The 17,097-nt window shown below is 53.4% G+C and overlaps 1 protein-coding gene across 13 annotated transcripts; it reads right to left on the bottom strand.

Moving 5' to 3' along the window:
* Nucleotides 1–74: 74 nt before the first annotated feature.
* Nucleotides 75–15,421, bottom strand: RTKN (rhotekin). Of its 13 annotated transcripts, none has more exons than XM_078444624.2 (14): nt 15,072–15,163; nt 14,740–14,932; nt 12,972–13,389; nt 6,482–6,681; nt 4,677–4,738; nt 4,526–4,579; nt 4,313–4,430; nt 3,883–4,092; nt 3,038–3,132; nt 2,825–2,931; nt 2,463–2,591; nt 1,622–1,790; nt 1,354–1,458; nt 327–769 (listed from the first exon to the last, which is right to left on the bottom strand). In XM_078444624.2, exons 3-14 carry the CDS (start codon nt 13,041–13,043, stop codon nt 435–437), a joined length of 1,656 nt encoding a protein of 551 aa, XP_078300750.1. In that variant the 5' UTR covers nt 13,044–13,389; nt 14,740–14,932; nt 15,072–15,163; the 3' UTR covers nt 327–434. The 13 variants fall into 13 exon arrangements, with proteins under 13 accessions (XP_060513084.1, XP_078300750.1, XP_060513081.1 ...); XM_060657098.3 differs by having other exon boundaries at nt 12,972–13,146; XM_078444626.2 differs by lacking the exon at nt 12,972–13,389 and having other exon boundaries at nt 15,072–15,162.
* Between the last annotated feature and the right edge of the window lie 1,676 nt (nt 15,422–17,097).

Raw genomic sequence — 17,097 nt, 5'->3', positions numbered from 1 at the left:
TCCAGGGATGAGGGGATGGGGCAGGTCCAGACCAAGGAGCAAGGCAACCTGTCCTCAAGAACCAGGGGAAGGCCGCCGTTAAATAACTTTAATGGTTGATGTGAGAGTCACAAGGGAGGTGCACTCCCTCCCAAGGCTCTTCAGTGCCATCCTCAAAGCTGGTTAGTGCAGGGAGGTAGGGCAGGGTTGGTTCCAGTTTTCTCCCAGGAAGGGTTTCGGGGGTACCAGCCAGTCCCAGGAACGAGCCCCTCAACACCTTGGCAACCACAGCTTAAGAGGGGCTTCTGCTCCTCCTCCCCAGCCTACCCCAAGTCCAGCAGAGGAAGGTGAGGCCAAGCTGGCCAACCTTCTACTGACAGCACCGCATCCAGAGCCCGACTGCTCATGGGTCTTCTCTTCCTCTGGCCAGATCCTGTTGCCAGCACCTTTCTCTCTCACACTGGTGACTGGAGCCAAGTGCGGGACGGGCCTTTGCTGAAGAGGCCTCTGGACCGTGGGGATGGCTGCTGGGGGAGAGGGGCAACCGAGCGGGAAGCCCCAGGGGAGTGGTCTGGGGGGACAGCATCCAGGGAGAATGTTCGGGGTCGCCCCCAGGGCATGGGGTGGGTCCGAGCTGGGGCTGGGGCCACTGAGGCAGGTGAGCAGGGGGTAGGCAGGGCAGGCTGTTCTGTAAACATTGCTAGCCAGGGTGGGGGTGTCTCCAGCCTTGTGCCCTCCCGCTGGGCCAGGATGTCTGTCACCGCTGCGATGTCATCCAGCGGCTCAATAGCTGTGGCATCAGGAAGGGGTTGAGGGGAGGGGGCTAGTCAGAGCTTAGGCCCCAGGCCTACCCAGCCCTGACCATCACCTGTCACTGTAATAGGAGGAAAGCAAAGCCCGGATCTCAGCCGAGACTGTGTTATCCTGCAGGAGAAGCCCCTCACCTGGGCCCCCTGGAGCCACTGGCTCTGATACAACTATGGGATATGAGGAGCAGGGGGGATGGAGACGAGGGGGTGGGCAGAAGTGGGTGAAAAAATCAAGGAAAGAGGAGGAAAATGAAAGCAGTGCCAGGCAAGTGGAGGGTCAGAGGAGGAGACAGGAATCCACATGCAGAAAGGGAAACAGAGAAGAAGAAATTAGGACAGAAGTCCATGAAATGAATCTGGCTCTTTGGGGGTTTGTTTGGAACTTTGGTGGAGGTGGCTCTAAGAAGAGCTGGAGAAGAGAAACAAATACAAGAAGACCGAGTGGGCCTTGGGTCCCCAGAGCTCTGCCTCAGTCTAGTGCTTTCTCTCTGTTGCCATTATCTAGGCTCCCTTGAAGCCCCCAACCCCACTGCCCATCAGGTTCCCTGAGTGCACTTTCACTCACCCATCTCATGGTACAAGGACCCCTGCTTGGCCAGTACTTGGGGTGGTTTCCGGGGAGCAGGGGTTTCAATTTTCATGATTTCATCACAGCACTGCTTCCATTGGCCTGGAAGGAGGGCAGTGACTGGGGTGGGAGGAGGAAGACTGAGAGGGCCAGGCCATCCTCTCCCCTGCCACGTTCCCTTCCACACTTTTTGGAAATAGAGGCCTTGGGTAAAAACATCAAACCTTAATCCCTCCCAAGATTCAAACCAGCCTCCTCCTCTTACTCATGTCAAAGAAAAGCTGCCACAGAGCCTCCATCCAGCTGTGCAGGGCTCCTCGACTCTCTGTCTGAAGGGTGTGTGTCACCTCGTCCTCCCCATACCGGTTACTGATGCTCAGGGTGAAGGGCCGGCCCGCAGCGTGGTCCAGCTCCCCTGCCCGGACTCGAGTCTCCTGCAGGAGAAGGAAGGGGTCTGCTGCCACCTTCACGTTGGTCACAGAAGTCAGCAGTGACATCAGGCAGGTTTGGTCATCCCTGCCTTAGAAGGAGGAACTTGTTGGGTCTCTCCTCAAGCCCTCTTATTTGCCTCCTATTGAGCAGAGCAGGAGGGAATGGCAGGAAAGGACTGGAGATGAGACAGATCGTCCTCGGTCAGGAACGTGGAGCAGATGGAGACAGGGAAGGAGGGATTGAGTGAGGCAGGGAAGGCACAGAGGCATGCAGGAATGCTGAGGCCTAATGTCCCTCAGTACTTTCATAAAAGTTGGCAGGAAAGCCACCAAAAGGGCTCGGAAACCAAGAGAAGTCATTGGACTTGGGTTTGGGAGAGAAATCCAGGAAAGGGTGAAGTAGGGGCAGATTGGAATCTGAGGGAAAAGGCAGAAAGAGGATGAAAATCCTAAACTGGCCATGGGACCCTCTGAGACTTGGCAGGGGCTGAAGCTGGTGAGTAGAAGAGTTTTCCAGTGATGCTGGTGAGGGAGAACATTCCTGGCCCTGAAGCCAGGTGTGGTGCTGTTAGGAGCAGCAGGCGAGTTTCCATCTCTCTGCACCCACCCTCCTGGGACCTGAAGGAGACACTCCTGGGCCCTGGCACCTGGTAGCTTCACCAAGGGACCCATCACCTTGTTGATGGCGATAGTAAACAACGGTTCTTCCCCAGTGTCTGCGTCTTCAGGTTGCCGGTAACAGAAGAGGTTTGTGCCTTTCAGGACTCCATGCACTCGTGCCCAGTCCTGCAGCTCCCCAGCTTGCTGTGTAAATGACTCAGGTTACCTGGGGAAATCACACCACCAACACCCTTCTTCCCTTTCCCCCAGTGAGAATCTGCTCCTCTCTGCCCATGCTCTTGTCTGATCCAACTCTCTTCTTGCCCTGTCCCTCCTTCCTCCACCCAGATCTTGATTTTTCAGTAGTCCTTTGGTGCCTAGGTGATCCAGCTTTCCTTCTCCAGGTTCCCTTCTATACGTCAGGGCGCCCTCCTCACCTGCACCCTGAGGGTACCACTTGCGGTAGGCTGAGTCATACAAAGAGGCTGAGCCACCAGGCGGCAACACACGCTACCATAAAGGGGAAGCCAGGCGGGGTTCTCCTCTGGGGGACAGGAAGTGCAGGGTAAGGATAGGGAATGAAAATGGACCATTCAACAGCCCCTCTTCTCACTGTCCAGCATCCCCCCCACCCCACAGCACATACTCACCATGGCTGGTGAGGGTGAGGTCGTGTGTGCGGAACCCATCTTGCACTGCTGCCAGGGTGAGCGTGGTGTGAGCCAGGAGGTGGTAACGAGGACCCCTGCAGGACAGACAGAGAAGTGGGCTTCAGCCCCATGATTGGCGTATTAAATAGCAGGAGATCTGAGGGCTAAGCAGATCTGCCCCGTCATTCAGGCGGCCCCACAGAAAACTAGCTTGCCTCCTCCACAGGGCTTAGAACATTTACTGAGCTCCTGCTGAGTGCTGGGTCCTGTGGTTTAATTATGTTATTCCACTGTATTCCCACAACAGCCTTGGAAGGTTGGTGGCATTGTTCTGTTAATAGATGAGACAGCTTGAGGCTTAGAGAAGTTAAGAAATTTGCCCCAAATTTATAGCTGGTAGGTGGTGGAGTTGGAATTTGAACTCATGTGTGTCTCCAAAGTCAGCATTCTGTTCACTGCCCTAGAGCTTTCAAACTGCTTCTCAGAGGCCCCATGTTTCTGTTGGGTGCCTCTAGGCATCAGCAGGCAACCCCTCAGGACCCAGGCTACTTTGCTCCAACCAGAGCACTCTGTTCTATCCATATAAGATGGATTTGCTGCTGCAAAAACTTGAAGACCCCAGAGCTTAGCTCTCCCTGCATTCTTACTGGTCTTCTCAGTTGACATGGGCCTGCTCTGGGGTGTAGGCCAGAGTGCCCCCCAGCTGTGTGGCTGCTGCTACTTCATGTAGGTCTGCACGCTGTGGCAGCAGCACAAAATAGTTTCTGCATACTCAACACAGCTCTGAGGTCACCCGTGGCCAGGGCAGAGGCAACTGAGGGCAGTGGAGGAATATAGAGCCTTACCCCACAGCTGGGGTCGGAAGCAAAATGGGACTGCTCCCCGAACCCCCAGCACTCTCCAGCGATGCCCGGACACGCCTCCCTGAGGAGCGGCCTAGGGAGCTGCTGAGTTTGGTGGCAAGCCTCTTGGGGGCTCCAGCCAGGGCCCCCTCCTCTTCCACGCTGGCCCCATACAGCTCCAGTCGCAGTTCAAAGTCTGGCCCTGCCTCAGTGCTATAGGAGTATGGGAGGAAGAGAGGAGGATGCTCCTGGGGAAGTCCAGGGAGGCATGAGGGGGCGGGCAGGGGTGAAGGACAGATGTGGTGCAAGTACAGGACAACTCCCCAGGTGAGGCCCATCTCCCTTCCTCCCTCTCCTCTCCCCCTGCAGCTATGGCATCCAGGGATTGGAGCAGAGTGGAGAAAGGAAGGCGTCACAGGGACCAGGTGCTCACAAGAGCACGTTGCTCTGAAAGGAGATGTCTGTGAGGGTCCTGTCCACCAGGATCATCTCTGTGTCCTGAATGTGTTCCCCTAGCTGCAGCAGCAGGAACACAGCCCAGCGGTGCAGGTCTGGGGACAGAGGCCAAAACTGGTAAAGATGTGCCCACAAGAACACCCAACCTCAGGTCACTCCCTCCATTTGTCCCAGCATGTGTGCAACTTACCACCTTTGTTCTTGAAATATTCTGTGTCCTTCCACATGAGTGGAATCCGGAGGTCTGAGGGGCAGAGGGGCAGGAAGAGATGTTGAGACAGGGCAGCAGATCTTGTGGTTGGGCAAAGAGTGCCAGTGACTAGGGGAGTTGTGCTTCTTACCAGAGATGCAGACCCGGCCACGGCAGGGGGAGCGCTCAGCAGGCGGCCCGCTGTCAGAAGGCCTGTGGGCAAATCACAACATCGCCACCTGGCCTCTAGACACTATGCCCACCCCCCCACCCCCCGGTTCTGGTTCTCAAGGGTTCTTTGTTGCCTCCAGCCCAGGGCCCAACCCCAGGTCCCCCACCAGCCTGACCTAGCAGGACTGAGGGACTGTAAGAGCTGTCAGTTGAACCCAGGGAGTCACTGGGCTTGGGGACACTGGAGGAATATCAGCTCACATGCAGTATAAGCTCCAGGCTCCTCCCCCTCCAAGCATCCTCTCTGACCACCTCCCCAGACCCCTGCCAGGGATGAGTGGGGCTTGAGGGAACAGGTGCCCGCAGAGACTCCTTTTCAAGAGTTCTTCTCCATTAAACCCAACTTGGAGGAGTTTGCTGGCTTTCTTTTTAACAATGGGGGAGGCTGTTCTTCTCCACCATCTCATTCATCACTTCTTTGATATAGGAGGATACTGGGTGGGTTGGAAAATCAAGAACTCAAGTAAAGAATATCTGTGTTCCATTTGCGATAAACCTCTCTTCCCTCCCCCTCAGCTTTGATTTCTCCTTTACCATCTCCAGGTAGGCTGGGCCTTCCCAGTACCCCACTGCAGGGCCCCAGACACCTGGCCTTACTCCCCTCCCCACCCGTCAGCAGGAGTCACCAAGCATGTGTCTCTCCTAAAGTGACAGTGAGTTTATCCATACAAATTCATAGCTCCACTAATTATCAACTTAGTAAGGCCTTAAGCTAAATGATGTAGCACTGATGACAGTGTGTTTAGCTGTCAGCAATTTGGGATGTACTTCAAATCACACTGCCTAGGTTTTATGGCTAGGGCAGAGCCTGTTGACAGCTGCCTTTCAGAAGATAGCAAGCTCACATTGGAAACTGCCCCCCACCTCCCAGCCTGCTTGCCCTTTAGCTTTATGGGGAAGCCAGAGCTGGTTATCTGCCTTCCCCCAGGGGCTTCACAGGTGGAGGGCTCCTGGCAACCTCTCCTGTGTCAGCCTTCATGGCCAAGCTGGGATGGGCACCCTGCCAGTGGGCAGCTGGAGCCTTCTCCCTACTCAGCAGTGGGGACAAACAGGCTTATTTTGCCAGAGCCAGTTTTCCAAATGACCAGGCTACCAAAAGTGGCCAATGCTCAGAACCACCATTTGCCAGGTATTTTCTCCAAACACTTTAGTTGTACCAGAGCATCACCTCAACCAATTCACCGTGGATTTGTCAGATGAGCAACATCTAATGTCATGAAGCTGGTGTTTCACATCCAGAAGCTGACCCCTTTTAGAATACACAATCTAATTTAGGGGAGCAGATAGGCTTTCCCTTAAATGTTTTTTTATTATTTCCTTTCTCGAGCACTGCCTGTGATGGTGAACCTTAGGTACACTATTGTCAGTTTGTGGTAAATTGGCCATCTGGTGAACCCACTTTGAGAAAATTATCTTTCCAGAAGCCAGCCAGCCAGCCAGCCAGCCAGCTTCATCGGATCACAGGCAGGGCTTAGCAAATTAGCCCTTTTACATTATAACCCCTCAGACTGACAGCCTTTCACCAGATACACTGGCTTTCCTGAGTCTAGCCCTAGCTACTCCTTAGTGCACCTTGGGCAGCACACTGTGGTGATAAAACACCAAGGCATCTCCCAGGCCTCTGACAAGGCTTCAAGGAGAAGTCATCTTCAGGGTGATCCACACTCCGTACATACACACAGTACACGACTACCCCCCATACGGCCTTGCCTCCCCCTTGCTCACCTCCGGCCTGTCTTGCCCAGCACCTGCGCCTCCTTACGCCGCTGCAGCTCACCCATGTAGCTGAGGATGCGACTGTTGCACACCAACAGGCTCTTGGTGGCCTCCAAAGCTTGCTCTCGCTGGGAGCAGGCCGCCAGAAGCTTGCAGGCCCCTTCCCTCATCCGGATCTCATGGTCTAGCTTTCTCTGCAACTCTGTGTCCTAGCCAGAGTTGGAGGAAAGGATGAGAAGGAAATGTCAGTTGGGGGCAGGCTGAAGCACCCTCCAGTCCCCAAGTGGGCTGTGGCCCAGGAGAAACAGATAAGAAACTTATGTTTTAGGCAACTCAACCTCAGCTACCCAAGAATAACCAGAAAAGCTTTGTAAAAATACAGATGCACTCATGCATTTGATGGTAGGAGCATAAATTCCTTCAGCCTCTGTTGAGCACAGTTTGGAAAAATCTATGAAAACTAGAAATTCACGTATCCTCTGATCAAGCTATTCAATATCTAGGAGTTTATCCTACAAATACAATTATACCTATTGGCAAAGCCATATTCATTGCAACATTTAAAAAAAAATTTAAATGTTTTTATTTAGAGAGAGAGAGAGAGCATGAGCAGGGCAAGGGCAGAGAGAAAGGGAGACACAGAATCCGAAGCAGACTCCAGGCTTTGAGCTGTCAGCTCAGAGTCCGATGCGGGGCTCGAACTCACAAACCATGAGATCATGACCTGAGCTGAAGTTGGGCGCTTAACTGACTGAGCCACCCAGACGCCACTCATTATAACATTGTTTTAAAGCACCAAGTTTAAAAGTCCTTCACTCAGGCATTGGTTAAATAAATCACAACATTTCTATATCATGGAATATGGAAGGCTGCAGACATTAAAGAGTGAGGTAAACGTTTGTGCGTAGATATGAAAAAAATCTTCAAAATATATTAAGTGAGAAAAGAAAACAGTATTACACAATTCTACCATTAGTGTACTATATGAGTTTGTGGGCCTGGGTGCCAGGAATGGAAAACAGATTTATGCTACCTTTAAAAATATATACACCCTTCTTTACTACTATACTTTTGGAAATTGTTACCTTCTTAAAAATTTTTAATCTTCTCATTTAAAAACAAACAAAAAACACATTACCATGCTCTGCCTCAGATGTGCAGAACAAGAATCTCTAAGAGTGGAGTGTGTGAGTTTTTTTGAAAATTCCTCGAGTGATTCTGAGGTGTAGCCAGGGCTGAGAACCACCAACTAAAGAAAATGGACAAGATGCTAAAGACCATCCTGGATTACACCAAAGACTCTAGTGATGATTTCGGGGAGGGAGGCATCTAGTTAGTAAGGGATCGGTGGAGAAGGAACATACCATGTATAGAGTTCACCCATGCTGCACAGAACCCTGTATGCACTCCAAATTAGGGGACCTGCCTAAGGAGATCTGAGCTTGGGAGGTTAAGGACAGAGGCAAGGATTGGGGATGGGAAGGCAAGCAAGGCAGGGGGTCAGGAGTGAGGGGCTAAACAGGCTGTGCATAAGGATGGGGGTGGGTAGGCAATGAGAGAGGCACCAGGATTCTCAGGAACATTCACTCAGAAAGAGCCTTGGAGGTCTTGGCAGAGAGCAGAGGGTGAGAGCACCAGTCTGACATGAGACAAACCTGGGTCTGTGACATTCCTGCCAGTCTTGATAAGCTGAGAAAAAAACTTATTTAAAATACACTCGACAGTTTACTCAAACTCCCTAAGACTTGGTTTCTCCATCTGTAAAATGAGGATGGAAATAGTCCCCACATCCCAGACTTGTGAAAATTCAGTAAGCCAGGAATGCAAAGCACTTAGCACAATGCCCAGCACATAGTATACATGAATGGTGAGGATGCTTTTTTATTTTTTTTTCAACTTTTTTTTTTTTTTTTTTTTTTTATTATTTTTGGGACAGAGAGAGACAGAGCATGAACGGGGGAGGGGCAGAGAGAGAGGGAGACACAGAATCGGAAGCAGGCTCCAGGCTCCGAGCCATCAGCCCAGAGCCTGACGCGGGGCTCGAACTCACGGACCGCGAGATCGTGACCTGGCTGAAGTCGGACGCTTAACCGACTGCGCCACCCAGGCGCCCCGAGGATGCTTTTTTAAAGTCTGCTATTTTGACAGCAGTAGCATTCATCCAACAAACCTGGAGCATCCCTGTGCTGTCCAAGGCCCACATTTAAAATCCAGCTGGGAGGTGACAGATGCAGACATTAATGGCTGCACCATAAGTGCCATGTCATGGTATAAACACACTCACAGGACAGAGACCATGTCTGCTTCTGGTTGAAGTGATGGGGAAGTCTTCAGAAAGGAGGTAGAAAACTAACCCCATTACAGTATAAGATTAGTTTAAGAGGAAGCCAAGTGGAGACACCAGGCTGGAAGAGGGGGGTGAATGTGATCACCCAAAACCTGTCTTCTCCCTCACACCAATTATCACACTGGGCACTTTCTTCTGTCCCCGGTGGCTCCAGCCTCCACATCTCCAAGACCTGAACACCCTAAATTCCTGTTTTCAAAAGCCTTGTCCAGCCTCCCTGAAAACATTCTTCCTCCACTGTTTATTTCCTGTGCCACCAATGAGCTAGGCCTGACTCTCATGACCCCTCTCCCAGCATTGTTTCTCTTCCTGACACTTCAGAAATAGGCCAACCAGCTCACAATGCCCCCTCCACCAGGAAGCCCTCCCAGACTACACAGCTCCTGCCCCACCCCCACCCCTCAGCCCCTCTATGTCTGTCTGCACCAGGGTCCCACCTCTGCTAAGCTTTCTTGCTTGCCAACCCCCATCCCATTCTGCATCCAGCTTCTGTCACAAACACCACAAACGGATGAGAGAAGGGAGGGCACAGAGAGGCGTCCTCAAGCCCGCTCCTGGCTAGTCTCTTTGTCCGGGCCCCAGCACTCACGGATCCTTCCCTAGCCCTGTCCATTGCGCTTGTGGCACCAACGCAGGCAACGCGCTGGTTCCGGGGACTCGCAAGCACGCTCCCGCCCGTGGCGCTTGGGGCGATGGTGACATCAGCTCCCAACTGCCGCGAGAGCAGTCGAGGGGTTCCTGGGCGCAGGCGGTCCCTCCCAGCTCCCGGCAGGGTTAGGCTCCGGGCTCTAGCTGCGCAGCCAGGAGACCCAGTCGTGCGCAAGGCTGCCTCCCAGAGCTCCCACGTCGCATTGGAAAGGGCTTTTTGGCCTTGGTGCGGCTAGAGCTGCAGGAGGCCAGAGGCCCCTCCTGCTTTGCGGTTACCCTCCAAGGTGACCCCTTGCCCAAAAGCATGGGGGAAGAAGATAGTGTGTAAATTGGAATAACTGGGGCCATAGAAAAGTTTCTGGGCTCAGCCTAAATGAATGAGCCTGCTATCATCCCCCCCTACTCTGGCCCCAAACCCACTCTCCCACAGCTCCAGGGAGGAGAGGACTCTAGAAATCCTGCTTCCTCCCTTTGGGCAGAGCATCTCAGGAATCCTGGCACTGTTTCTAGATCCCTGTGTTTAGCCCCCATCTCCCCACCCCAAGGATAGCTTCTTGTCTCCCCCTCCCCACCCACACACCCCTTTCTCCCCAAGCAGGCATTTTCTCCAGACTCTCCTGGGAAAGAGCCCAGAATTGGTTGTCAGCCGGACCTGGGTCAAGGCCCAAGGGGCTGAAGGAGGATGAGTCATGGACAGAAGCCCAGCACACATTAAGCTCTCCGTGGACATCTTCCTGTCCCTCCCTCCCATTCTCTTCTGTCCCTGACTTACTGCTCTGCTTCTCATCACCTCTGTTCCCTTCAGAATCTCCACTGGGGCTAAATCCAAATCCTGGCTTGGGAATTTGACTAGCTGTGAGAACTTAGCCTCTGGAAACTATAAACTGGGGAGTGTTCTATCTCCTTCATAGTATTGTTTGAGAATTAAGTGGGAAAGTCTAATTGTTTCCTTGGCCCAGCACATATTTAAAAACAGCCTTTCTCTCACTCCCACCTCCCCTTTACTTGCAGCTTAAGTTGCTTCCTCCAGAAAGTCTTCTTGGATTTATTCTTCCATGAGTACCTGTCTTAGCAATCTCTGAAATATCAGTGGATCTCTCTCTTGAGTTGGGGGTGGGGGCTGGGGGGAGGAGACTGCTGAGTTTGGTGGAGAAAGAACACAGCACCCTCAGCCTGTAGCTGAAGGAGAGATGACCAAAGTGAAATCTAAGCCCCCTCCTCTGCCCCAGAACTTGAACAGACTTACCATGAAGAAAAATTACATGGGGGAAGGGAGCACAAGACAGTGGAGAAGGTGCAGAATTTAAACATTTAAATACCTAGACCAGCTCTGTTCAACAGTATCTCCTGTAATGATGGACACGTTTAGCAGCCATCTTGAAATGTGGCTAGAGCAACCAAGGAAATAAATTGTTTATTTCATTTTAATTAACTAAATTATACATTTAAATAGCCACATGTAACTAGTAACATGGACAGTGCAAAGGACTAGGTTTTATCCCATGTGCCAACACAGGACAATAGGTGGTATCAGAGTCCCAATGGGCTCACTGAGCATCTTTTTTTTTTTAATGTTTATTTATTTTTGCGAGAGAGAGAGAGAGAGAGAGAGAGAGAGAATGTGAGTGGAGGAGGGGCAGAGAGAGAGGGAGACACAGAATCTGAAGCAGGCTCCAGGCTCTGAGCTGTCAGCACAGAGCCCGATGCAGGGTCAAACTCATGACCTGTGAGATCATGACCTGAGCCGAAGTCAGCCACCCAACTGACTGAGCCACCCAGGCACCCCGAGCATCTTTCTGCATTTTAGAAATAGGTGACCCTCTCCAGGCAAACAAGTTAGATAAAGGTGTCCCCTCCAAAGGTTTGTAGCCCCAAAGCAGGCCAGGACTCCTGCCTCTGCGTGGCACCCTTGTGAAGGAAACAACCTGCACAATTTGTGCCAAGGATGTGCTCTCTTTACAATCCCACCTCTGACCTTCCCCACAGCAATCTCCTGCCTTGTCCAGGAGGTCACCTCTGTGGTTTCCTTCTCCTTCCCCATCTCAGTAAATGGCCACACCACTCAGCTGCTTAGCCACACACCTGGAACGCTCTTTGCTGTGAGGCAAATCCATCAGTGTCCAGTCCTCATGTCCACTCCATCAACCAGCCCTGTCAGATCTACCACTGTCATTTGAAATCCAGCCCCTACTCTGTCTCCACCACCAGCACTTTCTTCCACACCACCACGTTCACTCCCCTAAGGCTGTAACAACTTGCTGTCCAGTGGTCTTCTGCTGCCACTCTTGCCAACTCTTTCTCTCACCCCCAACCCCTGCCTAGCCTATTGTCCACAGAAGTCATTATTTTAAAACATTAGACAAGTACTGTTCCTGGTTAAAAACCTTGCACGGGTAGGGGTGCCTGGGTGGCCCAGTCAGTTAAGCGCTGACTCTGGCTCAGGTCATGATCTTGTGATTCAGGAGTTCAAGCCCCGCATCAGGCTCTGCGCTGACAGCTCAGAGCCTGGAGCCTGCTGCGGATTCTGTGTCTCCCTCTCTCTCTGAGCCTCCCCCACTTATGCTCTGTCTCTCTCTCTCTCTCTCTCTTAAAATAAATAAATATTAAAAATTAAACAAACCAACAAACCAACAAAACTTTGCATGGGCCAACAGCATACCTAGAGTAAAATCTACATGCCTTGTTAGGGCCTTCAAGGCCCTGCATAATCTGGACCCTGTCCATGACCTCAGCCCCAGGTATAGCCACACTGGAACTGGAACACATCCTCATCTGAGGGCTTTGCCCCTGCTATGCCCTGTCAGGAAAGCCCTTTGTCCAGTCTTTACATACCTTCATATCCTTCAGGTCTCAGTTCATGATCTCATTGCAAAGACTTTCTCTGACCTCCACACTGAATGCTGCCTTCCCTACCTGATGTGTATTACATCCCATTTTCACTATCACTTCACTGTGTGAGATGATTTATGTGTTTGCATGTTTATATGTTCCCCCAGGTGAATGGGCCTTTCCTGTCTGGTTCACTGAGGTATCCCATGGTCTAGAAAGGAGCCTGACATATAGAGGTATTCAATAAAGGTGTTTAAGAATAAATGAACAAACAGCTCCCTGCCATCTCCAGGGCCATCAGAATTCTTACATCCTGATTCAGAACCCCCTTCCCCTTCTCTAGCAAGGCCACAGCCTTCCTGCAAACTTCTCTTACATCAAAGTCCTCTCTTCTTTCCACACTTAAATGACCCCCTCCAAAACACACATCCACACCCACTCACAGAGCTTTCAGAAACAGGTGTAAAGACCCTTCTGCCAACATAATGCTCTGCTCAACAGAACTGAGCGTAGGTCCACACACAGCATCTAATACAAGGCATACAGAACCACATGGCCCTCTCCCCACTTTGAGCAGGTCCCACCCTCCCTCCTCAGCCCCAGCAGGGATGCGCGGGGGCAAACTGAGGCTGGGGTGCATGCACAGGAGATGTACTCCAGGGGTGGGGGCGTTACCTCCAGGCTGAGCGCCATCTGTCGAATGTAGAGCATATTCAGGTCCTCCAGGATGTGCAATCTGTCCTGCATCTTTGTGCCCCCACTTCCCCTTCCCTTGTGGACCCCTCCAGAGGGGGGGTGCTGGACAGGCACCACGCTGCTCCACAATTCCTCCTCCCGCTGCTTCCCTGGTCTTGAAAGAAGTGGGCAGAGGGCAGAAGCTGCCCTCGTCCCTCTGCACTCCTGTTACACCCCTCTGGCAGCTGTGACAAACTTCCCTTGCCTACCACTGTTCCAGAGTCCTGGTGGGAGCCAGGCATGGGAAGAAAGGAAAGCGAGGTGAGAATGAGGAAGGTCCCAGGAAGGGAGGCCAGCTGCAGAGGGGGCTCTGGGCACAGAGTGTCCAGTCTTGCTTTGGTGGCAGCTGTTCTCCCAGCTGTGGAAGAAAAAGGCTCTTTCATTCCAACTCTGGCCCCTCCCCAGCCCCCGCCCACATCCCTGGCCTGGTGGACAGAGAGTCTGTGTGCCGGTAGGGCGTGAGGGGCAGGCACAGCTGGAAGGGGGCAGGGAGGGGACGCTCACGCAGGTTTTACAGAGTTGTGGGTTTTGGCAGGAGGTCAGAGCTTTCTGAGAGGGGTTCTCACTCTCAGAAAGAAGAGGGATGGAGGTGAGGACTTGACTGGTGAGCCCAGGGAGCGGGACAAAGGGGTACACTGGGCCCAACCCCCAGGGCCACCTCTTCCAACTTGGGGCCCTTATCCAGCCCGCCCCACCCTGGGCTCACAATTACCTCGCTTTTCCAGAAGAAGGGAGGAGAGGGCGGGAGAAAGGCAGGGGTGTGCCTGTCTGCTGCTGCCCCCGCTCCCCTCTGCGGGCCCCTTCCCTTCCAGACAGGAAACCAGCCCCGATTCCCAGCCAGCTGCAGCTTTGCCCCCCCGCCCCACCACCTCCAACCCGGCCCACGGAGTCACACTCCCCTCAGCGGCCGGCGGGCCCTGCGACTCCGCCCCGGCTCCTCTGGCTCCTCTGCTCTGGCCCCTTAGGCCCAGCTTATCCCAGGGGCGGCCCCAGCCCACAGGCCCCTCCTCTTGGTCCCCAGGCCTCGCCTCTCCCTCCCCCACGCTGGTCACACGCTGGGTTGCTCGTGAGGAACCCGACAAAGCCCCTCTCCCCCAGGTCCACTGGCTTCTGAGTCAGAGAAGGCCCGGGATACCAGGACGTGGATGTGAAAGGGCCTTTGTTCTGGGCAGGCTGGGGGGAAAGGGCAGAAGCCAGGCCTGGAATCTCGGCCCGGAGGGAGAGGGGGGCGGGAGGAAGGCCCCCTCACTTAACCCTTTACAGGTCCTGCAGGGAAGGAGAGGTGACCTTGGGGACAGCCTCTTTGCTGTCGCTACTGCCCTCGGTCCTAACTCAGGCCCACAACGTTCAGCCGCTCCCAAGCCTCTATGGGGAGTTACAGGTAGGGCTCAGACTAGGAAGGTAATGGGGTAGAGCCGTGGGCCGGGGAGGAAATTGTGAGTAGAGACTGGGCTGCAAAGTTTTGGTGTGGTAAACGCCTAAATCATTAAAAGTGACTCCCCCGCCCCACCACACACACTCCCAGCCCTTCAGGGGCACAGAGGAGCAGTTGGGGAGGGCTTCAGCGACTAAGTGGTCAGACCTGGCCTAGAAGTCGAGTTGGTGATGAAGGTTGTCCCAGATGGTTGAGACAGGTTGTGAGATAGGGCTGGCGGCCGAGGAAGAAGAGAGAGCCCAAACGAATCCGAGCTGTTTGGGGCCCGCCTACCTGCTCACCGCCCTTCGCCGCGGGATGCGCTGGATAGGCCGGGTCCAGGCACACTTTGGGAATCGAGCCTGCGGACCCTTAAACTCAAGCCAACCCGGAGTTTTTCCAGGCAGAGACAAGTCATCCCAACTGGCCAGGGAGTGTCGGGGGTGGCACGGGTTCGATTAACTTTCAGACGGTGCGCGCCTCACTTCTGAAGTCAACAACGACCGGTTAGAACCCAGACCGCGGCGTCTCCGCCCCTCGGCGTGCGCGCGGCCGGGGGCGGGGGGGCGAGGGCAGCCGGGGCTGCCCGAGCCGGGGGAAGGGGGAGGCCGGGACGCGGGTCTCACCTCGGGCGGGTCGCTGAAGAGGCTGAGTCGGAAGCGGCCGCGTTTGAACTCCATCTCCAGGGCGGAGCCCCTGGCCACGGTGACCCGACTCCGGTGGTTTCGGGAGAACATGCTGGCGACCCCGCGCCTTTACCTGCTCTGTGAGTTCCCGGAGCCGCCAGCTGTGTCCGATCTCGTCCGCTTCTGTTCCTCGACGTCCGCCCGCCAGTCCGGCTGGGAATCTCCCGCAGCCGGGTTCCCAAACTCCGCCCCCGGAGACGACACCTGGGCTGGGCAGGGCGCGGCACCCACCCTCCTTCTCCACCCCCGCCAAAGGCCCGGCCGGCCGAGCCAGTCCCGAGGCACCAAGCAGTCCTGGCCCGACAACCCCACAGCCAGGCACCCTACACTGCTCAAACACTGCGGGGGCGCGTCATCCGGTCGCGCCCAGGTCTCAGGCGCCTCACCTGGGAAAGGGGCGGACCCAGGGAAGCCCCGCCCCGCCCGCCTCCCCCACCTGGCAAGCCCCACTCCCTGCGCGCGGAAAATCCCGTGGCCACCTGGGGTCACTGCGTGGCATACTGCGGTTCTAGCCGGCCCCGGGACCGTCCCCAATTCCACACCAAGCAGTTTCTGAAGTGATCGTTTCAACTTCCTACTGTCCCAATGTCTCTTCGTCCCCCCTCCCGCTTTAGGTCCTCCATTCGCTACCTGCCCATCCACCCAATCTGGGGGCCATGCTTAAGCATGCTTTGGAATCCTGTTCTGTCAATTACTAACTGTGGAGCCTTGACTCAGTCTTGAACTGAGCTTCAGTTTTCTCATCTGTTCAATGGGGGTATAGTAATTATCTCCATTCCTCCGGTTGCTATGAGGATTCCATATGAGAATGGGTGTAAGATGCCCAGCATAGTGTCTGACATAAAGCAATTGCCCCAAAAGTGGAGCTATGAAGACAAAGGAGCAGGTGCAGCACTCTTGTGTCCCTGGATGGGGCACAGGTGACCTCAGCGCTCTGGACCCAGATCATAAGTGCGTTACGAGGGTGAGTTGATCATTGACCTCAATGTTGACTATTTTTCAGCTGCTTTGCTGGATGGGCAAGACAGGATTAACACTCTCAGTCTGTGCAGAAGAGGGGGCCCTCCTCACCCCACAGAGCCTAGTGAGAGAAAGAAATGGCAGAGTATTAGCTTGCTGACCACACTGATTAGTCTTTTGGGGATTCTAGAACTTACTGGAGAGAACTTGATAGATTAATAAAATTAAATAAATAAGTGAATAAATCTTGAGAGTAAATCTCCTTCATAGCAGATGGGCTGGAGTCGGAGAAATAGTAGCCTTTAACTTTAGAGAGGACAGAATTGCTGTGCTATGGCAAATTACTCAAATGTTTTTCTAGAAAACCTGACTTAAGATTACTTCAGCAAAAGGGGAAATTTATTGTCTTAAGGAACTAAAATATCCAGAGGCCAGGCTTTAGATGTGGCTTGACCCGGCATCCAGTGTCCCAAGGATCCTGCCTCTTCCCATCATCTACCTCTACTTTGCTCCACATTGGCTTCACCCTCCACAGCATGAGATTGTTTCCAAAAATTCTGGGTCTATAACTTTTCAGGCTTAAATTCAGGGAAAAAGACAGCATCTATTTCCTGAACATCCTACCCGTGTCTTGGATTCACTATGGGCCATCTGGGATCATTTGTCCAACCTCTGTAGCCAGAGGGGTCGACCGATCTGAACCAATCACTGTGGCTAAGGGGGGATTCTACACGCCAGTCAACCAGGCCTGGGTCAATTGCCCACTCCCAGAGACCAATTGGAACCTATTGACCGAGGAAAGGAGGGAAGGGAGAAGTGGTTTCCCAAAGACTGTTTCAGTACTATTTCAGTGAGGGAATGGATGCTGGAGAGGAAAACAGCAAACAGCCTTGATATACAGTTACATGGAGAAGGGAATTCTTCTGGTCAGTAGGAAAGTCCGATCAAAAGATTTTATAAAATCCATGGCCTCTGAGATAAACCTCAAAGGGTGGGTGAAGAGAGG

Source organism: Panthera onca, chromosome A3, assembly GCF_046562875.1.
Source record: "Panthera onca isolate mPanOnc1 chromosome A3, mPanOnc1 haplotype 2, whole genome shotgun sequence".
NCBI lineage: Eukaryota > Metazoa > Chordata > Mammalia > Carnivora > Felidae > Panthera > Panthera onca.
Note: the sequence above shows the minus strand (reverse complement) of the source record. Positions and strands in the feature narration are given on the sequence as shown.

Excerpts from the sequence above, each read along its gene's own strand:
- RTKN (XM_060657074.3), bottom strand. The coding sequence starts at position 15,182 with ATGTTCTCCCGAAACCACCGGAGTCGGGTCACCGTGGCCAGGGGCTCC. Across the intron at positions 6,682-15,071 it reads TCTTCAGCGACCCGCCCGAG|GACACAGAGTTGCAGAGAAA; the intron begins GTGAGACCCGCG and ends AACTCTGGCTAG. Across the intron at positions 3,133-3,882 it reads CTTCCGACCCCAGCTGTGGG|GGGTCCTCGTTACCACCTCC; the intron begins GTAAGGCTCTAT and ends TCTGTCCTGCAG.